This window comes from Diachasma alloeum, unplaced genomic scaffold (assembly GCF_001412515.2).
Source record: "Diachasma alloeum isolate Michigan unplaced genomic scaffold, Dall2.0 Dall_scaffold_00307, whole genome shotgun sequence".
Classification (NCBI taxonomy): Eukaryota; Metazoa; Arthropoda; class Insecta; order Hymenoptera; family Braconidae; genus Diachasma; species Diachasma alloeum.
In genome coordinates, this window is record NW_021680446.1 from 803,296 (window position 1) to 830,757 (window position 27,462).

Genomic DNA, 27,462 nt, shown 5'->3' on the forward strand with positions numbered 1-27,462 from the left:
TATTTGGTATAAAATGGATTTATTTATTCAATCCCCTTAATATTCAACCCCCACAGCATGTAAATCACATCGCATTCATAAAAAAAAAGAACATGAGGGAAACATTTTTCCAAACATATTTTAAATAAAATTTGTTTTGAATAGATTTTTTATGATATTTGGTATAAAATGGAGTTATTCACTCAACGGTACGTGCCTTTTTGACGCCCCGAGAAAATACTAAATTTGGGTGTCTTTTAACATCATTTGGGTGTGTGGCGCCAAAAAACCTAATCCCACCCTAAAATCCTGTCCCGTCACTCAATCCCCGTAATAAACCTCCACAACGTGTGAATCACATCACATTCATAAAAAAAAAAAAAAAGAAAATGAGGGGAAACAAACATTTCCAAACATATTTTAAATAAAAAATTTTTGAATAGATTTTTCACGATATTTGGTATAAAATGGATTCATTCATTCAATCCCCTTGATATTCAACCCCCACAACGTGTAAATCACACGGCATTCATACAAAAAAAAATGAGGGAAACATTTTTCCGATTATATTTTAAATAAACTTTTTTTCAATAGATTTTTTAATGATATTTGGTATGGAATGAATTTATTTAATTTAATAGACGTATCTACATATCAGTCGTTGGCCCTGCGAGAGACTGGCGGAAAAGGATAGGCCCAATGATTCTTCATCGTTGATACGTCATTCGCATTGCGATGATAGTCTGGAGGATCGTACCCTCGGTTTACAATCCCCCGACTGCTCGACTGATCACTCTCCATCTTCGATAATTTACTGAAAGGCAAACGGCATTCTTCAGCAATTGTCCAGGATCTTGAGAAAGAAAAAACCGCAAAACCGAGCTATTAAATTACCTCACGATGATCCTCCCGTCAAGGTCGTCATCAGCGATCTTGGGTAATTTATTTCCAACATTTCTCGTGTCGAAACTCTCTTCAATTATTACGTGTCTGTCGTACGGCGTATCGTAATCAACTTCGAGGATAGTTGAGAATTGATGGGGGAATATCAGGTCGATTACAGCTATCACAGTCCCACCGAGAACGCACCCCACACCTGCTGCGAGGAGGAGCCAGTAGTTCCATCCGAAATTAAAAATCAGGATCGATCCGTCGACGTGGGCTACGAGTGGCTCGCAGGGTAATAGGGACCAGTAGGTGAGGCTCGTTAGGAGCATTAAAGTACCCGTGAATATCATACCGTAGGCGCCGTATCTGGGGACCACTACCAGGAGCAGATTCGTTATCATCCAAGCAGCGAAACTGGTCCTTCGATCATAACAAAAAATTGCAACAGGGCAGAAATCATTTTTTATCTCCTTTGGACATGAATATTAAAAAAAAAATACATATATAATATATATATTTTTTTAGCATTTCAATGCCCTTGGAATACCTCAGATATTTATTGATAAAAAATTGATGATTACGTCTTCGAAACAAATATTCTCGTCGAGAAAAGTAAATTTTAAATGAACGTAACTATGAATACCTTCAAAAAAAGAAAAATAATCAAAACCTGATTTTTTTCTCCATCTCTCAGTTGAAAAAAATCAATTTTTTTAAGCACTTGCGATTTTGGATGAACATTCTTAATTACCAGAGCATTATGGAGGCCCAGTGGCCAGCCTCTCGATACCTCGTCCCCCACGAGAATCCCTCCTGATGCAGGCTGAAATACTCAGCCAGCGAGATAATGGGAAAAGGCGTTCCCCTCTGCAGAGACTGCTTGAAGGCATCACTCATCTCCGTGGGGCTCCTCCACCAGAACCGCTCGTTGAACTCGATATCACCTCCATCCTGACTCGCCTCGCTATTTCCTAACACTGATGAGGCCCAAATGAGACTCAAAATTGCGCTATGACGAGCCGTTATTTCAATACCGAAGTGATAAAACGGTTCAAGTCAATTCACTATTCACTATCCGCCAGTTTTCGCTGAATATCTCGGAATCTAAGGGAGATACCAAAATTTCTGATAAGACCTTTTCTACAGCACTCAATTCGCTCTACAAAAAAGGTCATTACAAAAATTTCGTTATCTCCCTTAGATTCGGAGATATTCCTCCTTTCTCAATCGTTTGGATAAATAGAGCTAGAGCCAACCATTATCATCTCGCAGCCCCTCTGAAGAGGAAAAACTTTATTCAATCATCCCAATGCGAATGTGGCCACCCAAATGAAGACCTCCACTATGTCGGGACTGCCCCCGACATGATCAGCCGAGACAAAATATGCTCAACGCATTACAAAGGAAAAATTTCCTCCCTCCATACTCTAGCCATCATCACGAAGTTTCTGAACGAAAGCAATTTAAAAATATAAGAGCTAACTAAGACACGAATGTACACATCTATACACGAATCTATATGAACTGCCTCCTGTCTTCGGTTATATATTCTTTTCTATTATTATAATTCAGCAGCGAAGTGGTAAAAGGAAATAAGTCAATTTAGACTATTGACCAGTTTTTGATCAATATCTCGGAATCTAAGGGAGACAGCAAAATTTTCATTCTAACCTTTTTTGTGGAGTCGATTGAGTGCTACAATAAATGTAATTACGAAAATTTCGCTATCTCCCTTAGATTCGGAAATATTCCCCAAAAACTCAACTGGGAGATGAGTCGACTCATCTCCGTTTACCATTTCACTACTGAATTCTTCTTTTTTATTTTTTTCTATCCTATATTGATGAGCTGTAGGGGAGAGTGGGGTAAAACGGCCCCTTTTACGTTTCGTGCTAAAATAAAAAAAGGGGATATTCCTCGGAAACTCGGATGAGAGCCACGTCGACTTGAACCGTTTTCCCACTTCGCTACTGATTTATACTGACGTTTGTAAGTGATGTTAATGTGCATCAGGCCGATGTAGCCAGCGATTTCTGCGTGCGTCCTGTGCCTGGAGAAGACACTGTAACTGCTGACTATTTGGGACGAGGTCGTGTGCCAAGTCGAGCCGTATTGGGCAACTGTAACGCGACAATTTCGCTAATTACTCCTCAATTTAACGCTTCATTCGGAATGTGGGGATTTCTCACTGACCTTGGATGCTGGCCCCCACGAAGAGGCTCAGGGTCACCGTAAAAAATGTCGCTACTCTCTAAAAAATGAAAGAAATCAGTCCGATTTACGACGACTACACCAATTATCGAGGGTTTCCACTTGCCTCTTTGCGTATCCCCGGAAATATAATGAGAAAGGCAGCGAATATCGTGCAAAAGACAATGAAAATTGTTATTAAATGAATGTCTCCAGTGACAGGTGTCCGATTGCTGTAACTGTACAGCGTGGGACCCCCATCGTTTCTAAAGGCATCGAACCACCCTTTCATTATCGATGAATTTCCTCGGACGAAATCAGTTCCAACTTGAACTTTCTAAATTCACATTTTAGACAATCACTCTGATAATTCAATTCACCGCGGGACCACGTGATTGAGTCAATGCCACAAAGAAACGAGTCAGATAACTCTGTTGTTTCTCTTCGCATCCGGATGTGATTTTTTTTCTCTTCTCGGCGCCGTCATCGCGGAGGATCGCGCGATAATCACCGAATCGGGGCTCGAGAATTTTTTTAATCGCTCGGGAGACTGAGGGATTTCGGGGGAAAGAACTGGAAAAACCGAGAATCGATGATCCTTTGGCCAAAGTAGCTCAAAGACTGATTCAAGTGGGTTAACAGGTATCACAGCGAGTGGAAAGTGGCCTCTGCCGATGCGAGCCGATGCCACCCGACTTGCTGCTGGCCTCGACAACTACGTGAGAAGTTCCCCGTGGGTCTCCGACAACAATTCTTGACGATTCAACTTCTTTTTACGTTTTCCACGCATTTCCGCGATTATTCTCAGGCCCAGTGGCATCCAACCGCGTCGGCTATCCCCACCCAGCCCCCTCGGAATTGATGATACTTTTTTCAGACGTGTGAACAACAGAGAGAAATTATTGAAAAGGGGAAAAACAATTCGATCGTACTGAACGATTTAACTTGGGCAAAACGGGGCAGGGTGGGCAAAATGCGGCACCTCAAAATTTTTGAAAAATTGAAATAATGATGAATTTGCGAGAAAAGTATGAAATAACTACCAGGTGAGTTAATTAAAAACTATCTCTCAATTTTTTTCAGATTTTTTCGACAATCCAGTTCCGAGATATAATTTTTTCTTCATTTTTCAATAAGTTCAGTTCTATTCATTAGATTTTCATTTATAACCCATCAAAATTTTCCATTTTCTACTAGCTATAACAATATTTTGAGTTTTTTTTTTATCAATCCCTAGGTGCTCATAATAACGAATTCAAAAAAAAAGTTGAAAAGCTTGAATTTTCAAAATTATGTCACGTTTTATTTTTCTCGTATTTTTTTCATCAATTTTTGTCATCAAAACAAGTATTTTTTGTAATTATCGCTCACTATTTACCGATGTGATAAAGACGGACTACTTCCGATTCTTATTTGAACTCAACGAGATAGCGGCGAGCGAGCGAAGCGAGCGGGGGGGGGGGCAAAGCCCCCCGGGGTTGGCGAGCGAAGTGAGCAGGGGGCGCAGCCCCCTAGTATTAAATATTATAAACACTTGATAAAGTCTAGTGAGAAAGAAACCATAAGAAATAGGCTATGGTCTCCGTGACTTCGATATTCTTTATTCACTGCTCTCGAAGCCAGAACACGTCTTAATAAAAACCAATTTCAATTGCTCACACAAAACAGACTTTTATTCATTCACCTGGCTTCCAATAAACCAATAAAAATATTCAGTAAAAATGACGGAACTCACAGAAAATTTAAGTGACGATATCGTAATTTTTCACAGGCGATTCAGGTAAAAATTACGGAACGCTCTGGAAAAATTCCGTAAAATTTCCTACAACGACATTTCGCCCTGGAATTACGATGAAGATACGTAATTTTTATTGAATATTCCTCTCCGTGAAGTCCGCACAATCAGACTGGGGAAAAAGGAGCGAAGCTAATTGAATGGAAAATTGATTTTCCGGTCCATTACTCTGGACCACAGCTCCAAAAATAAACTTGGAGATTCAATAACAAAGACTGCGGCTTTTTAGGTCACGAGACTCAACATCTGGAGTTGTTTTTCCATTGGAAAGCCGTCGTTCTTCCGGGATTGTCGATTTCCTCGCTAATTGCCGAGAGAATCGAAAAGTTTAACAGAGCAATGAGCAGTTGCGTCTGGAGGAGCGCAAATGGCCCGAATTTTCCAGCGGCTGGAGATGCCCCCCCAAGACGCGAGAGCCTCCTCGGAGCCACTGCATTTCCTCGCGGAAGGCACCTCCGAGGAGCATCGGCTCGCGATCGAACTCTTCGCGGCGATTTTTTTTTTCCAATAAATTGAGGAAAAAATCGGGGGATTTTAACGTTGCAATAACTAAGTAACTCGTACGTCTATTTTGAGTGTGTCTAATTCTGTCCCGGGTGATGGCATACGGGCACACACCAGCCACGAGTCTTTAAAGACTTGCGTGTATATGTGTGATACAAGAGAACTAAGGAAAAACGTTTTAGCATCCTCAGGTCGCGCGCAGTCGCTTATACACTGCGGCACAGCCCAAATACTATCGTTAAATTCAACATCGTCAACTGCCACTGGCTTCCCACATCTCCTCTTCCTCCAATAAACCAACAGGTAAGCCCGAAAAAAGCTCGCACACGGATAAAATTATTTTAACAAAAAAAAATAAAAGCACACGCACACGCGCGAGATACATTTTTTTTGAAAACTTTCGCTGGAAGTTTGGCCGAATTACTGTAATTACTGTCTGGGGGAAAATGAAAATTCCTCGTTGTGACGCGATAATGCGACATGGTCTGGCTGCTTGCATTGAGAAAGAATGATTTTAATTCATTTTATCCTTGAATTTTTAACCCAATGGCAATGGAGTTTTTTCTTTCGCTCGCTGAGGCTTCAGAAGAATTGTAAGTTTATACTGGTTTGAGTTTGATGGTTTTGGCTCGTCAAGAAAACGCTTCTTCCCACCACCTCGAGAGCGTGACTTGTGTTATTCGTCGGACCGTAAAAGGCGACGACGTTCGACAAATACTCTATATATTTTTGTTCATGCCATTTGAGTTTGAAAATAAAGGGGAAAAAGTTGGATTTAAAAAAATACCACTCGTTTCGTATCTCATTTGTAAATCTGCATCATTTAACGCTTTCCTCATTCAATGGGCTATTGTTCGAGTGTTTCGCTAATTTTTGAAATTATCTTCTGCGCAATATTAACGCTGAATCACTTGTTTCATCTGCACATCGGAGTTACTCATGTACTTTGTTGATATTTTCGGTGTCATTGAGAGGTAAAATTGTGTTTCTTCTTTTTCATGGAATAATTGCAGCCGGTTCATCGTGTTTTTCGCTTCATCATGTCGGAAACTCAAGGTCAGTTTCATCGGCGACATCCTCATGTCTTCTATATTTGTAACAACGTGATGCCGGAATTATTGACACAAAAGAACATGCCTCTAATTTTCCAGACGAAAAATCTGAATGTTGTTCTTCTTGCAGGCTCGCCAGTCAGTGAACAGAGTAATGAGGATAAAAATGAGGTAAAATCACCGGAAACTGAATCGAAGGACGAGAAGGATGAGACAAGGACCGAAGGAGAAACAAAAATCGAATCACCAGAAGGTATAGCCCACACTCGAAAAACAAGTTTTTCAGAAGTACTTGTTTACTTGTATCGAGAAATTCGGGGCTTGAAAATTACCAAACGCACAGCATCTCACGCTGAGAAAAAAAATCTTGCGCCAAGAAATTTTATACTTGTGCTTAGACTTGTGTTTTATGTTTGGGCTTTGCACAAGTTTGAAAATTCTTTGGTTAAGAACATTTTTGTCACAAGCTTTAAATAACTAATGGGTTGATTATTAGGTGGGGGATGCAATTTTCATGATTTTTTTATACTGCAATAGATTGTCAAATGGAATTGGCTTTTGGTAGTGTTTCATGGGAAAAATATTGTTTATCTGCAGAATAAATGAATGCCCTGATGAAGAATACTTTGTGTGCTCGAAACATTGGCAATTGGTGGAAGAATCGTTTAATATTTTTTCTTTGGATTCTGTCCTGTATTTATTTTTATTTGGGTTTGCTACCACCGTTAATGGCTGAGGAAGTTGGAGTTTTTTGGAATTTTATACTTGTCCGAAAGACGAGGACAATTTCCTCATATCAAGAAAACGAGTTCTCAAATCAATTAAAGTGGTTTTCCCATTGAAATATTCTAGAATTGAGGCTAAAAAACTATCAAACGAATTCATTCAGTTTTACTCGTTTCGAGAAATTGCCCTCTTGTCATCAAGAAATTGCCCCCGTCTTCAGTCCAACTACAAAACAACTTGACGAAAGCTTTATTTTCTCAGTGCAAGACATTTCCGTATCAAAGTGGTGAAACGGTTCAAGTCCCTTAGACTGCTCATGAGTTTTCACCGAATACCTCGCAATCTAAGGCAGACAGCAAAATCTTCGTGATGACCTTTTCGTCAGAGCACATTGAGACCTTCAAAAAAGATATGTACGAAAATTTCCCCACGTCCCTTAGATTTCGAGATATTCTTCGAAAACTCAGCTAAGAGCTAAGTCGACTTGAGCCGTTTGACCCCTGCGCCCCCGATTCCCCCCGAAAATTTTCAACTCCGAACTTTCTCGACACAACTACCCCCGCACCACCCACGTAACCCCAACCGTCCCCTCTAATTTCCAGAAACGATGCCCGAAAATATCGCCGATAAATTAACGGCCCCACGTGATGAGGAGAGTGACAAAGCCCTCGTTACCCCACCGCCGAGCGCCGAGCCGCGCAGACAAGCCGGTGAGTGCAGATTATTGCCCGTATTAGTAGATTTGCGCTCGAGCCTCGAGACGAATTCCAATTCCTCCTGCGCAACGACGTCGCGACGGACCTCCGATTTGCCACCAATAACCGAGGGCGCCCCCGAGCCCAAGCTGGACCTCAGTTACTTCCACGATTTATGCACCTCCGATTTGAAGACAGCCCTGGCGCGCCTGGAGGACACCCTGAAGCGAGTGGACATTAACGCCCTGACAAAGTACTCCCTGACCCTGGAGCCCTCCGACAAATTCCACCTGCTGCAGTTGATCTCGACGCTGGTATCGAACCTGAAGCGCGCGAAGATCGACGAAGAGACGAACGAGTCTCGCCCGTCGCCCCCACCCCCGCCGGTTCCGCCGTCGCCGCGACGGCCGCGCAAGCGAGGGAACCGCCACACGATCGGGGTCAGCAGCGAGGAACTGGCGAGCGCAAGGCGCTGGCTGGAGCAGGAGCGCGGCCCTGCGGCCGTCAAAATAGCCCGGAACCCCCCACCGGCAGTTCCGCCCGCGGAACCCGCCCCCCTTCCCGACTCCAGAGTCTCAGACTGCTGGAACCCCCCCGACGTCAACCTCCCGAGGACCTGCGACAAGCGCATCAAGGACGCCATCAACCAGAAGCAGTCCCTCCAGCACAGGATCAAGGACAGCGATCCCAGCGGGAACCTCCCCCCCGCGACTCCGCCCCCCGCGGGTTCCGGCGACCCCTGGGAGGGCCTGGAACCCCCCCTCAGCCCCGACGACGACAGACTGTCGTATAAATTCAATTACCTCCAGCCGAGCGCCCACGACCACGCGTCCTTCAACGGAACCTCCAAGTCCAACAAATACTCCGCCAAAAAATCCAAGATCAAGCGCGCCAACACCATCGACATCCCCAATTACCTGAAGATGCAGGCGGAGAAGCAGAGGATGCAGTCGGGGAACGGCCTGCGGAGGCCCATCGACATCAGCGATAAAATCGCTTGGAACCGGTTCTGCGGGCCCCAGTCGATGAACCCCCCACCGGCAATTCCGTCCTTCCAACCCAAGACTGAGAACGACAAGAAGTTCCTGGCGCTCATCAACCGGAACGCCGACGGCCCGAGCAACTGGAGGAACCTCCCCCCGTCGAGCGCGCCCTTCAAGAGCTTCAACTACCGCCAGACGAATTCCGTCGCCGATAAAAACTGGAGGAGCCGATTCTCGAACATCAAGACGACTTTCGATAAACCGCAGTCCAACCCCTCGTCGGTCTCGTCCTCCCCCGCGTCTACAGTGTTCTCTGGACCCTTTGGGTCTCGACGGAACTCGAAGGAACTCCAGGGGTTCCTCAGCCATCACGAGGAGGACCCCCCGAAGTTCGAGTCGCGGAATTTCCCGAGGCTCGAGGAGAACGGGGAGAGGGTCGCGACGGCTTCCCGGAGGTTTTCGGCTGCTGTGAACATGGAAAATATTCCGGAGAACAGGGCACCGCAGCCTGTGCCCAGGTCGGTCTTCAGTCATGCGGCGACGTCGCCCTTCAAGAGGTTCCCGTCCTCGAGGAGCGACGAGAGCAGTCAGAAGGGCTCGCCTGCACCCCCCGGGGGGGACAGACCAGTGCCGTCGAGCTATTTGCCCGCGTGCGCCACTGGGGGTCTCCTCAGGGCCAAAGTCAAGATCTTCGACCAGGCCCAGTCGCAGGTGCAGGACCAGAAGTCGAATCCACTAAACCGAAGTCGACAGTTCAAGCAGGAGCTCTTCGACAGACCTAGAGGATCTCAAAAAATCGAGGGCTTTTATCCGAATCAGGACTTGCGGACAAATGGCTCTGAGAAATGGACAAATGGCTCTGAGAAATGGACAAATGGCTCTGAGAAATGGATAAATGGCTCTGAGAAATGGACAAATGGCTCTGAAAAATGGACAAATGGCTCTGAGAAATGGACAAATGGCCCGAGTCATCGAGAGAAAGAGGTCCAGGTGGACGTTCACGAGAGGAACGACCACGTGGGGCACCAGTACCAGAGTGTGGCCATCCAGACGAGCGCGAGGTCGACCCCAAAGCCCATCACCCCCGAAGCCGAGGCATTTCCTGTCCAGAGTTTCTGCAAACCGACGTTTTACTCCGAGTCAGAGAACCCCATTTACGTCCCCCCGACCCTGAAGGACGTGAATTTTCACGAGAGGAAATTCGACGACTACAAGCCTCAACAGTTGCCCCCAATTCTGAGCAACGAACAGAGCGTTGAGAACCAGGATATCACTCCTGACAAGATCGTCACGAGGTACACAGCGGCGATCGCGACAGTGGCGAGTTGTCCTGAGGCAGTTCCCCTGGTCCTGCAAGACGACATGCACAGGCTCCCGCAGAATTCCGTCCCCTTGAAACCGGGGGAACCTATTGTCCTTCAGGACGACATTCAGAGGCACAATCTGCTGCAGCTGAGCCTGATAAAGAGGATTCAGGGGGCGGAGGAGCCAGAGCCACTGCTCATAGAGATGAACAACACTCAGGACAAGATCAATATCTTCGAGGAGAAGTCCCACCCAGTCCCCAAGATCAACGTCACCAGTCCCACCAAGCCCGCGCCCCCCCTGGCTCCCCCTGGGAACCCAAAGCCCTCGATGGTCCCCATAGACTCCAGTGACGAGTACTTAGTCTCTTGCTCCAATCGACCGAACAGGTCCATCGTCCTGTCCAAGTCCGAGTCCTGGCATCAGCTCGCTCTCACCGGGGCCAGCAAACCTCTTCAGCATCTCCAGGTGCCTCCCCCGCACTCCCACAAACCACCCAAGTCCAGCTCACCCCTGTCTCAGAGACTCTCCAAGAATTTTGATGCCTCGGGGAGTAATCCCAATGTTGCGCTGAAGAAGATGGAGGAGAAGGTGCAGAGGTATTTTAATAACAATCGTGGGTCCAGCGGCAGTTTGGATTGCCATCAGCAGTCGTCGGGGGTTAAACGCGAGGCGAGACGGTCTTTTTCACCGAAAAAAAGCCACAATCTCGCCAGAAGCCACACGATGCCACATCTGTTCGATGATAGCTACGATGTTGACAAGGCCTTCGACAGCCTCTTCGAAGAGACCACCAAGGACAATCGATACTAAATTTACGATGATCAGGACCATGAATTTGTAATTTTGTATAATTTTTTTTTTTTTTGAATTGAAGGGGACGAGAATTGTAATGTCTGCGGAGATAATTTGATATTTTATTATTTGTGATTTAAGGAGTGTATAAAATGAGAAAAATTACTTGGAGATTTAATAAAATAATTTGATGTAAAATTTTTATAGTTAGAAATGGCTTTTGGGCATTTCATTGCGTCAATTGGGACTTCAGTAAGTCTTTCGTACAATAAAATTATTTTGATAATACTTACCCCATAGAGGAGATGAGTACAGTTGCCTTTAGATGTAACGTCCAGTGAGAAACGTAATGCCCGATAGATTATGCATGAGATTAATTTTTTTTCGATTTAACGAGAATGAAAATTGCCGTTTTTCTATTGTAAATCGTTTGTATTTGCAGCAGTGAAAAAGCCCATGTCTCCGTTTGCCAAGTTCAGGCAGCTAGATCGCCAAAATAGTCTACCTAGCTCTCCGAGGTAATTATCCGTTTTGATAGGTCAAATGAAAGTGAGGATTTATACGATGAGAAAATTTCGATTTAGTTCTCCGAGGACGCCGGGGACTCCAGGAAGCAAAGCGTTCTCTTTCAAGTTTACTGACCCTAAGGTGCAGAGTAATGTCGTGCAGATAAAGGAACGAATGCTTGCTTGGTGTCGAGCAAAAACTAAAGAATATGAGGTGAGAATCGTAATTAATTGAATTAAAATTCTTTAGCAATTTAAGTGGTAGAACAATTCAAGTCAATTTTTACTATTGACCAGTTTTCAATGAATATCTCGCAATCTAAGGGAGATGGCAAAATTTTTGTTGTAAACTTTTTTGTCGAGCCGATTGAGAGCTACAAAAAATATAATGACGAAGATTTCTCTATCTCCCTTGGATTCGGAAATATTCCTCAAAAATTCCACTTCGCTACTGAATTGAAGATTTGGTGAGTGAAAAATTTAGAATAACAAATAATGAAATAATGAACTAAATAATTATTAATCATAATTAATATTATGATTAATATTATTATTTATTTATTATTATTTATTATTCTTAAAGAATATTTTATCATTTTAAAATATTATTCCATACGAAACAAAAAAATGAATTTAACTCATTATTATTATTAATGAATAATAAATAATAATAGTAATAATAATAACGAGCTAAATTTATTGTCTTGTTTATTATGAAATAATATTTTGAAATAATCTAAAATGTTTGTCACAACAAAATAAAATTTGCTAAAAAAAATTAATATTCATCCTCTCAGAATATCCAAATCGAAAATTTCTCAACGAGTTGGAACAACGGATTGGCATTCTGTGCTCTTCTCCATCACTTTCGGCCAGAGGCCTTCGACTACAAAGCCCTGAGCCCCAGGAACAGAAGAGCCAACTTTGAATTGGCATTCACCAAAGCTGAGTAAGAGTCCACATAAATTTTTATTCATTCATCTAAGTATTACTGTCGCCAACAAAAATCTCACCAATACAAAAATCCCCTTAATTATCGTTAAATGCATAAATCGCGATCAACTATTATGAATTATTTTTCAGGGAAATCGCTGACATAACACCATTGCTCGACGTAGATGACATGGTGATGATGCGACGACCCGACTGGAAGTGCGTCTTCACTTACGTACAATCGATATACCGTCGTTTCAAAGACGAAGATTAGAGAGATTGTTTGCTAATTAACAAGAGTCGTTTTCTATTTTTTCACTGAGAAAAGTTTTCAATTGCTTCAAAACTTTACCATCAAACTATTGCTGAATAAATTGGCAACGATTTTCCTTTGTGCTTGTGATAGTCAATGTTGCAATTTTGTTGATTTTATGCATTTAACACCGGTGATACTCGATATTTGTTTTAGCTTGAGTCGTTAGCTCTATCTTTAAACTCATCAAAGAGTCAAAGTATTTCTCTTACAATAATTATTATTTTCTCACTTCTTTTTTTATGAAAAAGTTTACGTCAGTCTGTTCTTATCTTTAAGTATTAAGAGATTGATAAAAAATATTGTACTTAAGTATTGACTAACTAGGTGTCTATCAGAGTACACTGTCGTCCAGGGAGTTGTTGATGTCAGGGCGATCCTCTCCAATCATGTCCTAACAGAGAAACAGTTTTTGAGTGTTTGTAAAATGTGAATAAATGTTGATTTGTGGAAATTGGGGGAATTACCTGGAGCACCTCGACGAGGGCTCTCGTCTCGTCCAGCATCTCCTTGTAGGTTTTATTCTCCTCCTCCAGCTTCTCCAGACGGTTGGAGAGATCTTTGTTCTCCTCCAGGGCATCGTCGAGAGCTATCCTTCGTCTCTCGGCGAGCACCTGCCAGTAGTTCTCACTGGGGCCAGCCTCCGATGTCAAGTCCTCAACCTCGATCTTTATTTTGTCTCCCCTGGCAGTTTGACATGCCTTGTCCTTGTGGGTTACCTTCTTTATCTTCTTGCCAGTGTCTGATTTTGGTTTTGCTGACATCTCACTGGTAAATAATTTTTTTTGTTATTTTTTTTTATGTTAAATAATCTGTCAAAAATTTGTTGCATGTGTCAAATCAGAGCTTGATTACGATTCCTTTGGGGCCACGATTTAACTTGTTTTCCGTACCATTTTCCCCAGGATTAGGGAGAAAATGGTACTCCTAAATGAATCGTAATCTTCTCCAAAACAGTTGCTCATATGCAAAACAGACCCAAAATTGAATAATAAAACTAAAAATCAAGAAAAAAAGATGATATTATCCGCTTCATCATTTCATTAAAACTCCTCTACACCTGATGCCTAAAAAACTACAATAATTAATGCCTTTCCATTCACTCTTGACAAAAAATAACGATAAACATTTTTTTTGTCAAGAAAAAAAATCAAAATCTTGACAAAAAAAAAACGATAAAAATTTTTTTTGTCAAGAACTTGTGGCATGCCTCAAGGGTATCACATGTAACTTACTCCTTGGGTGTGACCTTGGTAGTCACACCAGACCTCAGGACTCTCCCTGCACCCACCAGATTCTCCTTGTCAGTGGCTGCTGGCTGAAGATTGTGCAGAGTCTTCCTGGATTTATCCTGAAACAAAAACTCCAATTATATCCCGGAAAATCGAAACGTCTCGTGGCGTTGTTAACCGCAACATTCGAAATTCTAACCTCGAGTGGTGCAGATTGGGGGACGGCAACTTTCGTGGCACCTCCCGGTTTCATGTTAACTCCTTTCAGTGTCTGAAACCTCTCAAAATCCTCCCGACGACTCAATCGTCCCGAATCCCTTTTTATTCAGACTTTTATCAGCTTCTGATCGATTAAAATGTGTGGAATGTCGTGAGAAAGCGTTGTCCAAGCGCCGGAATCAACGGAATTGGCGCGAATTCAGGGATTGTGGTTGGGACGACAGCCGCAAGATGGCGGAGAGTCGTTTTTACTGCGCGTGCGTACGGCTGTGTGTGAGGCTCGTGACCCTTGTGAGCTCGTGGAATGCTAGTGAGAGCCTTGTGACCCTTGTGGGGAGCTTCAACACGAGCCGTTCGTGGGAAAGCCGAGGAAGCCCGAAGGCCCGCTCGGTCATGGCTTCCAGTAGGTGAATAAAATCGTGTAAATGTGTGGTGTTGTGCGCGGTTGTTACACAGCGATAAACACAGCGAACCACCGGAGTGTAGACACTCTAGGTGCCGCTGAGACGTGAGTGGTGAGTCAGCCAGGTGGCAACATGCACACGCATTGAAAGTCAAATGCAACCGTTAATTCCTCATACTCGATAACCATTTTTTCAACTCGGTGGTGGCTCGAGTGTCAACAAGTGTTCCACATTCATCTGTTCGATTGTATAAGGGATTCACCGGCGTTGAAGGGCTTCACTAGTGACAATGGCAGCCCATCCAGAAGTCGGAATTGGAGATTTCGTGCTTCTCGATGAAATCAGCGTTGAAAATGTCGTGAAAAATCTCAAAACAAGGTCAGAATTCATTCTTCAGTGGCATTTTATTATTCGGAGTTTGTGGAATTGGCTTGGAAGGCTTTACGAGGCTTTATTGGTCATTATTTACCGCAAAACTAAAGAGCAACAACAGTTATTTTTGTGGAAGTCAGTTCAACTAACTGTATTGGCTTATCTAACGCTCAAAAAAATTTCTCAACTCTTTTATTTCACTTTGTTACGAATGTAAAGTTGGCGAGACTTCTTGTCCATGCGGGTTTTTTTTGAAATAATATTCTTTCAAGTGTGCAGTTGGAAAACACTTGCGTGTTTGTTTTGGGGCATGAGTTGGGGCACATGCAGCCGGAAAAAGATTCAAATTTTTTCTAATGCCGGATTAATCACTCGATAGGCGAAGTACTTGTCCAATAGCACTTGCGGTACGGGATAATGAGGCTCGGCAGGCGTGGCTAACACTCCGAGAATTAATATTCCCTTGTTCTCAAAATTTGAATCCACTTGCATCACTATTCCGCTTTTATTTCTGTCTTAAGACTCATGTTTATGTGGGAAGAGGAACGTATGTGTGGACATGAGTCATTCGTGAACATAGGCCTTCGTGTTTACTCATCCTTTATATTATGCATTTTTTTTCAATGAGTTTAGTATATTCTATCGACCTCTGACATCATATTTATGTCATTGATTCAGTCTCGATCTCATTCTCATTCTACGTTTCTAGGCCATCAATTTTTGTGCCATTTTCTTTCGCCTTTTTGTTTCCTGGCACAAACAACCTTTGGAGATAAGTTTTATCGAGTAGACGAGCCACAAGTGCCCGTGATAAGTCACTGATAACAGACCGGAATTTTTATTTTATCGGGGGAATGATTTTTAATTAGAGAATAGGTAGGGCAGATTTTACGACTTTGGAATAACAAATAATTGGCTGTTGGGCCTCAAGATGATTTTTTCAAGTTTATTTCCGTTTACTGGAAACTTAGTTCGTGATTTATTATTCGAAATTTTTTTATTCGGGATAAAACTAAAATGAATAATTGTCGATCGATGCAGCAATTGACGAGAGATGAAGGAAAGACTCTTGACTTTTGTTTAAATATTCAAAACGGGGAAATAAATTTTACGAGTGAGCTTAGACTGACTCATTACAAAGGGACAGTATCTTTTCAACTGAAATTTTTAACTACAACATATCAACTAGTTTTTGTGAAATAGCTGTATTTTTAGGAATTAGCCGAAATTTTTTTAATTTTCATTTTTTTTATTCTTTGCTTTTCAACAGACAATGTAATGCAACTCAATTTAGCCACAACTAATACATTAATGATTAACATCATACAAAGATTCAATTTGTTTTTATATTAACAATTACAAGAGATCAATAATTTAGTGTTAATAGTTGTTTTTTAAAAGGATTTTCCATTCTTTAATATTTTGTTTGAATTGTTGACGTTTTGAGAGATTTAGGGAATCCTGTCTTTTCAACTAGATGACATTTCACTTAACGACAATAATTAATAATAATTCTGTAGTGAAGTGGTAAAACGAGGTAAGTTAACTTACCTTTTCGTGGAGTTTTTCGAAAATATCTCTGAAATTAAGGGAGATAGCGACATTTTTGTCGGAATCTTTTTTGTAGAGCTAATTGAGAGCTACGAAAAAGGTCATTACAAAAATTATGCTATCTCCCTTAGTTTCGGAGATATTTCCAAAAAAACAACGACGAGTTAGTTAACTTTCCTCGTTTTACCACTTCACTACAGAATTTCATCCGTCTGGCGTGTATTTAAATCTGAGCATTTGAAATGTCGCCTAGTCGAAAAGACATGAATTCGCATCGATACTCCTCATAAAATAATCACCTCACCCCCATTAAAAATTCAGTAGCGAAGCGGTAAAACGGGTTAAGTCGACTTAGCTCTTCGCTGAGTTTTCGAGGAATATCTCCGAATTCAAGAGAAATAGCGAAATTTCCATTATAACCTTTTTTGTAGAGCGAATTGAGAGCTACAAAAAAGGTTATTACAAAAAATTTCTATGTTCCTTAGATTCCGAGATATTCACTAAAAACTGACCAATAGTCTAAATCGACTTAAACCGGTTTACCGCTTCGCTACTGAATTCTAAAAGTGATTAGCGTTCGAAATGAAGACAGAGGTGTTTATCCCAATTATTTCAACAGATTTTCGGGGGGAAAGTTTTACACGTACATCGGAGAAGTATGCGTGAGCGTGAATCCCTACAGGTCAACTCCCAACTATGAAAGAGATCAAATTAACAAGTACAAAGGTAACAGAACCCCTGCGGTAATTCTCCGAAAATGGAGCTGATTTTTAAAATCCAATGTTTTTGCATAAATCACCTGCAGGGAGGGAACTGTTTGAGAATCCACCGCACATATTCGCGATTGCCGATGCTGTACATCGCGAAATGAAGCAACAAGGACGTGACACATGCATTGTCATCAGTGGCGAGTCTGGTTCGGGTAAAACCGAGGCCAGTAAAATAATTATGAAGTACATCGCTGCCATCACTAATCTGTCTGGTCAACAGGAGATTGAGAGGTTTCACTTGTTCTTTAATCGTTGATGATTGCCCCCTGGCCCTGTGAAACCTAATGGGACATGAATTTTAGGGTGAAGAATGTACTTATTCAGTCGAATTCGATTCTGGAGGCATTTGGAAATGCCAAGACCAATAGAAATGACAATTCCTCGCGGTTTGGTAAATACATGGACATTAATTTTGACTTCAAGGGCGATCCCGTTGGCGGTCATGTGACGAATTATCTTCTCGAAAAATCGAGAGTTGTTTATCAGCAGAAGGGAGAGAGAAATTTTCACTGTTTTTATCAGGTACATGAGAACTTTCATCCCCAATGTTGAGATATTTCTTGAGCTTTCAAATGAGCTCTGACTCATCCAAATCGCTTCATTCGATCAGGAGCTGTTGAGGATTAAATCACGCTTACCCCACTCCCTTCCACTCTGCACTGAGAGAAAAAGCGACAGAGTTCTCACACAAGTCTTACTTGTGCCAGGAAAATTGTTTTTTGAAAATTACCAGAAAAGGATTTTTTTGTGCCAAACATGCAGAGAGTGCGCCGGAGTGAAAAATTTTTGTCGCAAGAATAGATTTAGTAGTTCAAAAAAAATTGCATTCTCTGTAGACGCAAGAAATTTCATTTCTATAAATTTCACTACTCCTTCGTTATTCGATACTCCCATACGTATTTAGCTCCCGAAAAATCATTGTTTCATGCGAAACAAGGGATAGTAGTTTTTCGTTTCGGCTGTCTAATAATCACAGACAACAAATGAACCCTTAAATGAAGCTATTGGGATATGGGTAAAAGTGGATAAATAAATGTAGTAACGCAATGAATACTTTTAACTTGAACTCTTTATTATTGGCACGAGGAAGGCACGACTGTACTAGAGGACCGTTGTCCAGAGACTAAATTCTAACTATTTGAAAAACCTTTACTGAGGGAAAAGCAAGACAAAGTTTATGACTCCAGAGGACAGAGTTTCCTTTGAATTTCTACATGTGGTAAGGATTGCAACGCTCTCGAGTTCGGAGCACAACGGATCATAAATTAGTCCTTTTCTGGGGACTTTCCCCAACACGTCATAAACCTTGTCGAGTGATTTTTGAAGAAAAACAGAAGAGCTGTGTTCAAATATTCCAACAGAAACAATAATAATGATATGATAGCAATCTTGTAACTTGGGGATAAAATATTTGTTGATAAATTTTCCTCTGTATGAGATATTTTCATCCTGAAAAGGCACCGTCTGGTGTGAATTATCCGCCTCTTGAGCCAAATATTTCGTTGCTGTCGAAGGCAGAACAGTTATTCATGTTTGAGGCTTTCAAATTCTAAACCAAATTATTTTTTGGCAATTTTCAACTAGCGATTTTGTTGGCCGAAACAAGACTTGTTTGACAACGTGTTTGTTTTTCTCTCAGTGTATTTCATCGAGTCTTAATTTATGCTGAATGTTCTTTCCAGTTGTTGAACGGTTGTAGCGAAACAGAACTGAACACTCGTGGTCTTGTGTCAGATCCAAGTGTCTATTACTACATAAGCCATGGAAAGAACATAACAACGGATAGGAGTGAATTTAAAGCAGTGAATTCTGCATTGAGTACTCTCAGATTCACGCCGGATGATATTAAAACCATCTGGAACGTGATCGCGGGGATTCTCCACCTGGGGAACGTGAGGTTCACCCTTGAGGATGAGAAATTGGTGATTGAGAACAGAAAAGCACTGAACGATGCTGCTAAACTCTTTGGGATTCATCCTAATGAGTTGGGGAAGGCTCTGTCGGAACGGGTTATCGCTGCCGGGGGGGAAGTCATGCAGAAGAGCCATGGCCTCATGGAGGCGGAGTACGGACGAGATGCCCTGGCAAAAGTATATTTTCAAAGATAAATTTCATTGAAAAACTCAACCATGTTGATTTAATCGCGAAGTCGCTGTTGTTTTTATTCGTTGAATCGCCTGTGATTTCGCAATTCCACAAGTTGTGGTAATCCATTGACAATAATTTCTATTGTTGTCGTGATGGAACTTGTAAACGTGCGAGGTTTAGCGATGATTCTTACCACACAATTTTTTTTATGATTATTTTAGGTAGACTAGATTAGGCCGCGGGCGTATTCTCTATCTTACGTGCCTCAGGAATTGGTAGAACCGAGATACTGATGTTTTCGATGGATTTCCACTGATGTTAAAAGTTAATATGATTGTGGTAGAGATTATGTTGAAGTACATTAGGTTCTTCCAAAGTATATTCACTACATAAGAATCATTGGTATTTGGATTATCCACGTTCACACACGAATCGAGTGAAAAAACACAATTGCGATTTTGAGATGAGAAATTTTGAAGACTGAAAATTTACCAATCTCTCGAAGAACGAACGGGTTTTTTCGTTTTTTCAATTACCAAGGGAATGAGTATCAGGCATACATTATCATTTTCAATTCAAATTCTAAATCATTTGTGATGAAGCGGCAATATTAAGCCTCGGTCGAACAGGGATTTTATTTATTATGAAAAATCAAAATTATTCTCTGCAGGTAAAAAACCAAAACAAAATCACCATGGATTGAGGCACGATTGTGAATCGTTTGCTTTTAAAAAAATTGTTGAAAATCTGCAATTTAGAATACCGAAATTTAATTCTTTTTTCTGTTTAGTTTAGCATGTTATATTACATTATATTATATGATCATATATTTGGAGAAAGCCGAGCATTTTTTCGATCATTCTCAAAATTAGAGCACACAGAACCGTTTTTCAAATTCGGGTCAAAAATATCGAAAAAACGTTGAAAATTGAAAAAATCATAACTTTGATATGAATCAATATTAAGGGCTGAAAATTTAGGAACATTTTTTTTGCAAGTCACTGATATTGGAAAAAAATCGGCGACCATATCCCTGACATCCATTTGTTCGAGTGGTCGATTTGACGTGGATCTGCTAAGAGTTGTTATTTTTTCCAACATCTTCTGAGTTTTCCAATGAATTTCGTCGTTTTTCAAGAGTAGAATGTTAAACATCTGTCCCTTTATTCAGGCAATCTATGACAGACTGTTTTCCTGGATAGTATCACAAATAAAAAACCAAAACAAAATCACCATGAATTGAGGCACGATTGTGAATCGTTTGCTTTTAAAAAAATTGTTGAAAATCTGCAATTTAGAATACCGAAATTTAATTCTTTTTTCTGTTTAGTTTAGCATGTTATATTACATTATATTATATGATCATATATTTGGAGAAAGCCGAGCATTTTTTCGATCATTCTCAAAATTAGAGCACACAGAACCGTTTTTCAAATTCGGGTCAAAAATATCGAAAAAACGTTGAAAATTGAAAAAATCATAACTTTGATATGAATCAATATTAAGGGCTGAAAATTTAGGAACATTTTTTTTCAAGTCACTGATATTGGAAAAAAATCGGCGACCAAATCCCTGACATCCATTTGTTCGAGTGGTCGATTTGACGTGGATCTGCCAAGAGTTGTTATTTTTTCCAACATTTTCTGAGTTTTCCAATGAATTTCGTCGTTTTTCAAGAGTAGAATGTTAAACATCTGTCCCTTTATTCAGGCAATCTATGACAGACTGTTTTCCTGGATAGTATCACGAATAAACGCCTGTATAAATGTCCACGACGAGGACACATTCTCCAAGCGTTACAGAGGCACCGTAATTGGTGTACTCGACATTTATGGCTTTGAGATATTCGAGGCAAATAGTTTCGAGCAGTTTTGCATCAATTATTGCAATGAGAAACTGCAGCAGTTATTCATCGAATTAGTACTCAAACGGGAGCAGGAGGAGTATCAGAGGGAGGGGATTGCCTGGCAGGCGATCGAGTACTTCAATAATCAAATTATTTGTGAGCTTGTTGAGCAGAACCACAAGGGCATTCTGGCGATAATGGACGAGGCTTGTTTGAACGTTGGCAAGGTCACGGATGAGGTAAATTACCATTACTGCAATTTTTTTCTTCAAATATATGCCACCAAGAACTCATATTCGATAAGGAAACACACGGAAAGTAGTTTAATAATTATTCATTTGCTTTTAAAAATTGCATTTTTTAAACGTTCTAAAAAGGCCGGTGACGTCAATTCACCGGAGGCCGAAATTTTCGTGTGGCGCCGTCAAGCGGTTCAGTACAGCCGCTGAAATCTAGGAAAATACTCTGTATTTGGCTCGTAAATGTCAGAAAAACCGGATCGAGTGATGAAAGTTCCTTATAAATATTGTTTTGTACCAGGATGTAAAAATACAACAGTGAAAATTATACAACCACGACTTTCGACACTTTGACACAGATTTAAACCCATAAAATCTATCAACATGTCACGTCTACCGTTGGTAAATTCCCCGAAACGCCTTTTGAAAATCATTTTTCAGCACAAACTTCATTTGTCAGTGCCAATATATTTTTTTATCCACTTTTAATAATTGTTTCAAAAATAACTCCCTCGATTTGTTTTGGTTGAAGGTCTCGCACTTTGAGAGGCTAGAATAGCTCACTAGCGCTGCCAGTAGTCGCAAGGGGAACTTGATTCCGGTGATTTGACGTCATGCCCCAAAAAAAGTGTTCAAAATTGATGCATTTTTAATCAGTTATTACAAACTATCCAGACCACCTTTCGGAAAACTTTTACTCTGGAATGCTTCATAGACTACAAAGACTATTCATTTAAAAATATTCGAAAAGTGGACTCTATGCACGTTCTTATGCACAAACTTCATTTGTCAGCGCCAATATATTTTTTTATCCACTTTTAATAATTGTTTCAAAAATAACTCCCTCGATTTGTTTTGGTTGAAGGTCTCGCACTTTGAGAGGCTAGAATAGCTCACTAGCGCTGCCAGTAGTCGCAAGGGGAACTTGATTCCGGTGAATTGACGTCATGACCCCAAAAAAAGTGTTCAAAATTGATGCATTTTTAATCAGTTATTACAAACTATCCAGACCACCTTTCGGAAAACTTTTACTCTGGAATGCTTCATAGACTACAAAGACTATTCATTTAAAAATATTCGAAAAGTGGAGTCTATGCAGGTTCCCTACTATTAAAAAAAAAAAACTACTGTTGTATTCACTTCAGATGCTGCTGGAAGCCATGGACAAGAAGCTGTCCAATCACAAGCACTACACCTCCCGTCAACTCAGCCCAATGGACAAGCAACTGGAGCACAGAAAGCAGTTCAGAATAAAACACTATGCTGGTGACGTGGTGTACAATATCGTCGGTTTTCTGGATAAAAATAAAGACACACTCTTTCAAGATTTCAAACGTCTCATGTACAACAGTAACAGTAAAATAATAAGTGAAATGTGGCCGGAGGGCTCAGATGCCATCACGAAAACAACGAAAAGGCCGTTAACCGCTGGTACACTATTCCGTAATTCAATGGTTGCTCTGGTGAGAAATTTAACCAGCAAGGAGCCTTTTTACGTCAGGTGTATCAAGCCCAACGAGGTCAAGTCCCCAGTGCTCTTCGACGATGAGAGGGTCGAGCATCAGGTGCGGTACCTCGGACTCCTGGAGAACATTCTCGTGAGGAGGGCTGGCTTCGTCTACAGACAGAGATACGATAAATTTTTGAAACGTTACAAGATGATCTCCCAGTACACGTGGCCCAATTTTCGGGGTGGGAGCGACATGGACGGGGTGAAGACACTTCTCGAGGAGAAGGGCTTCGCTCATGATGTCAAGTACGGACACACGAAGGTCTTCGTTCGATCCCCCAGGACGCTCTTCGCACTGGAGAAAGCCAGGGGCGATTTGATTCCAGGGATCGTTGTGCTTTTGCAAAAGCAGTGGCGGGGGTATCTCTGCAGGATAAAGTACAAGAAAATGAGGGCGGCATTGGTCATGGTGGAGCACTACAGGCGGATGAAAAGGCGTCGTTATGTTTGTGAATTGGAGAGGACGTTCAGGGATGCGAAAAATATGCACAAGTATGGCAAGAACTTGCTGTGGCCTCAGGAGAATTATTATGTCAGGCATGTTGTGCCTTACTTGAGGATGATGTTTGCTAGGTGGTATGCTTGGATGATTCTCCGAAAAATTCCCAGGGAGGAGTGGCCGCAGTTGAGGCTGAAGGTAAATTAGTGGTGCTTTCGTGCTCTTCTTTGGGGAAGTTCAGCAAAGCACATCTATTTTATTTTAGTGTACCGTTGTAAATAGTGGTGATGGGTATGGTAAGAGCTAATATAATAATAGCAATAATTAATATAATAATTATAATTAATATGATAATAATTAATATGATAATAATTAATATGATATTAATATGATAATAATTGTAATTAATATGATAATTATAATAATTATTATATTGTTATTATATAATAATATAATTATATTATTCTTTAAATGAATTCTTTAGCGAAATGGTAAAACAGTCTAAGTCGACTCATTTCTCAGTTGAGTTTTTGAGGAATATTTCTGAATCTAAGGGAGATAGCGAATTTTTCGTAATGACTTTTGTTGTAGCTCTCAACGGGCTCTACAAAAAAGGTTGTAATAAAAATTTAGCTATCTCCCTTAGATTCCGAGATATTCATTGAAAACTGGTCAATAGTCGAAATTGACTTGTGGGGTTTTACCACTTTGATGCTGAATTCAACGTGCAGTGAAGCACTTTTTTTAGAGTATTAAGCTTCACCAGCAAAACGTCAAAATTTGACCCAGTCAACCCCTTCAAGTTATTTATTTAATTGAATCCGACTCAATTTTCTTGTTGATTTCAATTTCTTTTGGTAATAAATGACGAATTAATTCAGATTCCTCGAAAAATTCGTTGGAATAGTCATATACTCTAATTACCAGAGAATGATTGCAAAAAGTCGGCCATTTTTGAGAATAATTCTTGCGATTGCAAAAAAAATATTCAAATAGAATTCGAATTTAGAGAGAAAAAAATTGCCACAGCCCCAGCCGGGAATCGAACCCGGGACCTCTCAGTTACGCGCCGGGTACTCTTCCAACTGAGCTACCGGCCTAAACCGTTGACCGATTGAATAATTCTTGTAATTAAAAATTCAAGCTGCGAAAAATAATGATTTTGGTGAATTCAGATGACTGCAGGTGCTGTTCTCAGACCCAAAAGGCAATACTGGGGTCAGGAGAGGCGCTGGGAGGGTAATTATCTCTCCAGGCCAGACGAAAATCTCCACTACGATGCATTCAACTCGTCCATCAATAATTTGAAAAATTCGGATCACTTTAAAACAGTTTTATTCAGTGCCTTTGTCAGGAAAACAAACAAGTAAATATCGATCAATTACATTAATATACATACATACATTCAATCAACACTCCTATTTACCCCTAGATTCGACAAACAAGCGGATCGTGTTCTCGTTATTACTGAGCACGCAATTTACAAATTGGAGAGCTCGAAATTTAAGACTATGAAAAAAGGCATTCCCATCACAGAAATCACTGGGATCAGTGTGTCGCCAGGTACTGATCAGCTGGTGACAATTCACTCAAACAGAGGGAATGATTTTATTTTCTCCATCACTGCCAAGGACAACAGAGTGGGGGAGGTCGTCGGGGTCTTGTGTACGAGATACTATCAGTACGTAAAATTAATCAGACATTTTTACAATTTTTTGGTCATCAACTTGACATCTTGTCTTTTCATTCAGACTGAGGGGAAGTGATCTTCACGTGACTGTCGAGACGCGATTCAAATGCATGGTTGGAAACAAAAGTCGAGTATTGAGGGTCGAAGTGCGAGCAGACGTATCCGTCCCATCATTCCTCAAAGACGGCGATCAAATTGTTCACGCATTACCACCGTCTGTTAGTATAATTGATGCTGGCGTCAACGGTAGGCAAAATATTCGGTGAATTGAAAAAAATATATATCGAGATGATAATATTATAAATGATTGGGAGTACAAAAAAATGGTGTACTTAAATACAATTGTTATTACAATTGGAATATGAAACTAGGGCCTGATTTACGTGATTAGTGATAAAAAATACATTTTACGGAGAATTTGTACTAATGATTGATGAAAAATCCGCTGGCCGATTTGTTTATTCTCTCAATTTATATTATAATATATAATATATGGATGTTGTATACTTCTTTCATCTGGAAAGTGTATTTTTATACAATTTTTATCACTTTTAATGAGTAATATTACACGCAAAAATGTTATTTTTGTGCCATGCCGGAGTAACAATGTTATTTCTTTATTTTACAAAGAAAAAATTTTGCTACTCGCCTAGACTTGTGAAGAATGAACGAAAAATTAATAAAATTAAATTAAACTGATGTTGAGTCTTCACTGTCCGAGTCACACTCAATGCCATAAAGCCTGCAGATATCAGTTTCTGAGATATTGGAGCTCACAGCGACCTCGTACTTATTCTCCCCAAGATTTCTAGACGATTTGACTCGAATTGTTGTGTCTTTGACCTGAGGATTCTCCTTCACATCTCTCTCCTCTTTGCTGTCTCTCCTCTTTTTCTTTCCCGGAGAGGTCGCCCCAGGGGATGTCTTCTTCCCCGGCGATGCTTTATTCCTCTGATTAATCCTCAACGTTTCCTCCATCTTCTTCTCCCCCTCCAGGCACTTCTTCATCCACTTCGGGGGATCGCTGGAGTAGACGTGGGTCTTCTTCATGTACTTGGGACTGCTCAGAATCATCGGTATCTCAGTTTCAATCACCGTCGTGATGACTTGCTCATTCTCATCAAAATTACTTTCAAGATACTTTTTCCTCGGCTTTCCAGCCATGAGTTTTCCAATCACCCGTCTGGCTTCCTCTTTGGTATTGTAAGTGTAGGAGTAGTGTTTCTGGATGTGTTTAGGCATCGGTTTGACCTCAGCAGACTCGTCAGTCTCGATGGGAGGGGCCTCCAGGCTCGTGCTCTTGTTTCTCTCGTTTCCCTCGGCTTTTTCCTCGGAAATCTCGGAGATTACGACCGCCTCCGGCCTGACCTCGAGCCCCTCCGGGCTTTTTTCAATGCTCATGAGACTCTGGCGAAACGCTGAGATGCTGTGCCTCTGACGACTGGGGGGATCCAGAAGTCTTCGCAAACTAGAATTTCTTATTTCGGGAACTGACATTCGCTCCCGTGACACCACTGGAGTCGGTGGAGGCGCTGTGACCGGTTTGCTGTGGAATATCGGCACCAGGAATTGCCGCTCAGACGACGGCAGCAGAGGAGTTGCCGACGCAATTATGACCCCCTCTAGACCGTCGCTCGGAGCAATGGTCTTGTCTTCCTTCGTCTGGTGCTCGGATATTGGGGAGGGCAGCAGTCGTCTAGCCCGCGTTCCGTCTGGGTTCAACTGGCTGTCGAGACTGAACCTCTGCTTCGGCGTGCCGGCGATCAACTTGAGCTCGTTCTGACTCTCCAGCTCTGGTATCGAAAATCTGTCCCTCACTTTGCTCTCTTTTGGCTTGTACTTGGAGCCGAAGTCCAGGGCTGACAGACGATCTCGCTGACTCACTTTTACTTTAGATGGACCCAAGCGCTTTTGCTTTATGGGGGAGTGGAGGGTTGTGGGGCGCTCGTTCCACGTGTTGAGACAGGGGTAGGACAGTCTCTGGTGGTGAACTCGACCTGGTGAGAGAGAATCGGTAGAGTGGATTTTAAGTGGCGATTGGCGATTGAAAAGGGATTTTTACGTGGAGTTGGGAATAACTGTTGCTTTTTCCCTCCCTACCTCCCTCCCAGAATTAATTCCCATACCTCCCCCCGCAAAATGCCAGATATTTCAGAGGTCTTGTCGCCAGTGATCCCCCTCCCTCCCTTATGGGAATAAGATTTATGCAGCACTTATATCTAGCACATATTTGGCATATGTACCACATTTTTGGCCGAAATATAAGTGAAATATACTGAGATATATGTCTGGATATATGTTCTTTCCATGAGGGCCTATCGCCCAAATCGCCCAGAGTCGGTGCTATAAATAGCCAAAAAATCACTGCAAACTACTTTTTTTAAGTAATTGATTTTTCAGTTTTATAATTATTACATTTTATTATTATTATTATTATT

At 41.3% G+C, this 27,462-nt stretch overlaps 6 protein-coding genes across 8 annotated transcripts in view; 3 read left to right on the top strand and 3 right to left on the bottom strand.

The window, feature by feature from the left end:
* Positions 1-184: 184 nt before the first annotated feature.
* Positions 185-3,951, bottom strand: LOC107039749 (dual oxidase maturation factor 1). Its single transcript, XM_015259513.2, has 6 exons — positions 3,185-3,951; positions 3,061-3,118; positions 2,853-2,987; positions 1,619-1,844; positions 874-1,287; positions 185-793 (listed from the first exon to the last, which is right to left on the bottom strand). Exons 1-6 carry the CDS (start codon positions 3,347-3,349, stop codon positions 634-636), a joined length of 1,158 nt encoding a protein of 385 aa, XP_015114999.1. The 5' UTR covers positions 3,350-3,951; the 3' UTR covers positions 185-633.
* Positions 3,952-5,512: 1,561 nt separating this feature from the next.
* Positions 5,513-10,949, top strand: LOC107039751. Of its 3 annotated transcripts, XM_015259515.2 has the most exons (5): positions 5,513-5,659; positions 6,370-6,412; positions 6,539-6,661; positions 7,737-9,665; positions 9,708-10,949. In XM_015259515.2, the coding sequence occupies exons 2-5, from the start codon at positions 6,397-6,399 to the stop codon at positions 10,928-10,930; spliced, it is 3,291 nt and encodes a 1,096-aa protein (XP_015115001.1). In that variant the 5' UTR covers positions 5,513-5,659; positions 6,370-6,396; the 3' UTR covers positions 10,931-10,949. The 3 variants fall into 3 exon arrangements, with proteins under 3 accessions (XP_015115001.1, XP_015115000.1, XP_015115002.1); XM_015259514.2 differs by having other exon boundaries at positions 5,514-5,659; positions 7,737-10,949; XM_015259516.2 differs by lacking the exon at positions 6,370-6,412 and having other exon boundaries at positions 5,514-5,659; positions 7,737-10,949.
* Positions 10,950-11,346: 397 nt separating this feature from the next.
* On the top strand, positions 11,347-13,118 carry LOC107039756 (smoothelin-like protein 1). Its single transcript, XM_015259523.2, has 4 exons — positions 11,347-11,430; positions 11,497-11,632; positions 12,216-12,367; positions 12,502-13,118. The coding sequence occupies exons 1-4, from the start codon at positions 11,369-11,371 to the stop codon at positions 12,623-12,625; spliced, it is 474 nt and encodes a 157-aa protein (XP_015115009.1). The 5' UTR covers positions 11,347-11,368; the 3' UTR covers positions 12,626-13,118.
* On the bottom strand, positions 12,365-14,389 carry LOC107039755 (geminin). The gene is made up of 4 exons (XM_015259522.2): positions 14,096-14,389; positions 13,900-14,015; positions 13,132-13,432; positions 12,365-13,058 (listed from the first exon to the last, which is right to left on the bottom strand). Exons 1-4 carry the CDS (start codon positions 14,147-14,149, stop codon positions 12,999-13,001), a joined length of 531 nt encoding a protein of 176 aa, XP_015115008.1. The 5' UTR covers positions 14,150-14,389; the 3' UTR covers positions 12,365-12,998.
* An 82-nt stretch (positions 14,390-14,471) lies between these two features.
* On the top strand, positions 14,472-25,723 carry LOC107039752 (unconventional myosin ID). Its single transcript, XM_015259517.2, has 10 exons — positions 14,472-14,897; positions 17,062-17,168; positions 17,248-17,443; positions 17,515-17,734; positions 18,895-19,302; positions 21,011-21,385; positions 22,531-23,532; positions 24,510-24,700; positions 24,767-25,015; positions 25,086-25,723. The coding sequence occupies exons 1-10, from the start codon at positions 14,809-14,811 to the stop codon at positions 25,288-25,290; spliced, it is 3,042 nt and encodes a 1,013-aa protein (XP_015115003.1). The 5' UTR covers positions 14,472-14,808; the 3' UTR covers positions 25,291-25,723.
* Positions 24,653-27,462, bottom strand: part of LOC107039754 — a 4,100-nt gene continuing 1,290 nt past the window's right edge. Inside the window, exon 2 of the mRNA XM_015259521.2 lies at positions 24,653-27,021. Within this exon, the coding sequence (XP_015115007.1) occupies positions 25,715-27,021 (1,307 nt within the window). The 3' untranslated portion in view covers positions 24,653-25,714. The remainder of the gene's footprint in view (positions 27,022-27,462) is intronic.

Excerpts from the sequence above, each read along its gene's own strand:
- LOC107039752 (XM_015259517.2), top strand. The coding sequence starts at position 14,809 with ATGGCAGCCCATCCAGAAGTCGGAATTGGAGATTTCGTGCTTCTCGAT. Across the intron at positions 14,898-17,061 it reads GTGAAAAATCTCAAAACAAG|ATTTTCGGGGGGAAAGTTTT; the intron begins GTCAGAATTCAT and ends TTATTTCAACAG. Across the intron at positions 24,701-24,766 it reads TTTGTCAGGAAAACAAACAA|ATTCGACAAACAAGCGGATC; the intron begins GTAAATATCGAT and ends ATTTACCCCTAG.
- LOC107039749 (XM_015259513.2), bottom strand. The coding sequence starts at position 3,349 with ATGAAAGGGTGGTTCGATGCCTTTAGAAACGATGGGGGTCCCACGCTG. Across the intron at positions 2,988-3,060 it reads CGTGGGGGCCAGCATCCAAG|TTGCCCAATACGGCTCGACT; the intron begins GTCAGTGAGAAA and ends GTCGCGTTACAG. Across the intron at positions 1,845-2,852 it reads CATTAACATCACTTACAAAC|TGTTAGGAAATAGCGAGGCG; the intron begins GTCAGTATAAAT and ends GGGCCTCATCAG.
- LOC107039755 (XM_015259522.2), bottom strand. The coding sequence starts at position 14,149 with ATGAAACCGGGAGGTGCCACGAAAGTTGCCGTCCCCCAATCTGCACCA. Across the intron at positions 14,016-14,095 it reads CCCAATCTGCACCACTCGAG|GATAAATCCAGGAAGACTCT; the intron begins GTTAGAATTTCG and ends TTTTTGTTTCAG. Across the intron at positions 13,059-13,131 it reads CCCTCGTCGAGGTGCTCCAG|GACATGATTGGAGAGGATCG; the intron begins GTAATTCCCCCA and ends TTTCTCTGTTAG.
- LOC107039751 (XM_015259514.2), top strand. Across the intron at positions 6,662-7,736 it reads AAAAATCGAATCACCAGAAG|AAACGATGCCCGAAAATATC; the intron begins GTATAGCCCACA and ends TCTAATTTCCAG.
- LOC107039756 (XM_015259523.2), top strand. The coding sequence starts at position 11,369 with ATGTCTCCGTTTGCCAAGTTCAGGCAGCTAGATCGCCAAAATAGTCTA. Across the intron at positions 11,431-11,496 it reads AGTCTACCTAGCTCTCCGAG|TTCTCCGAGGACGCCGGGGA; the intron begins GTAATTATCCGT and ends ATTTCGATTTAG. Across the intron at positions 11,633-12,215 it reads CAAAAACTAAAGAATATGAG|AATATCCAAATCGAAAATTT; the intron begins GTGAGAATCGTA and ends TCATCCTCTCAG.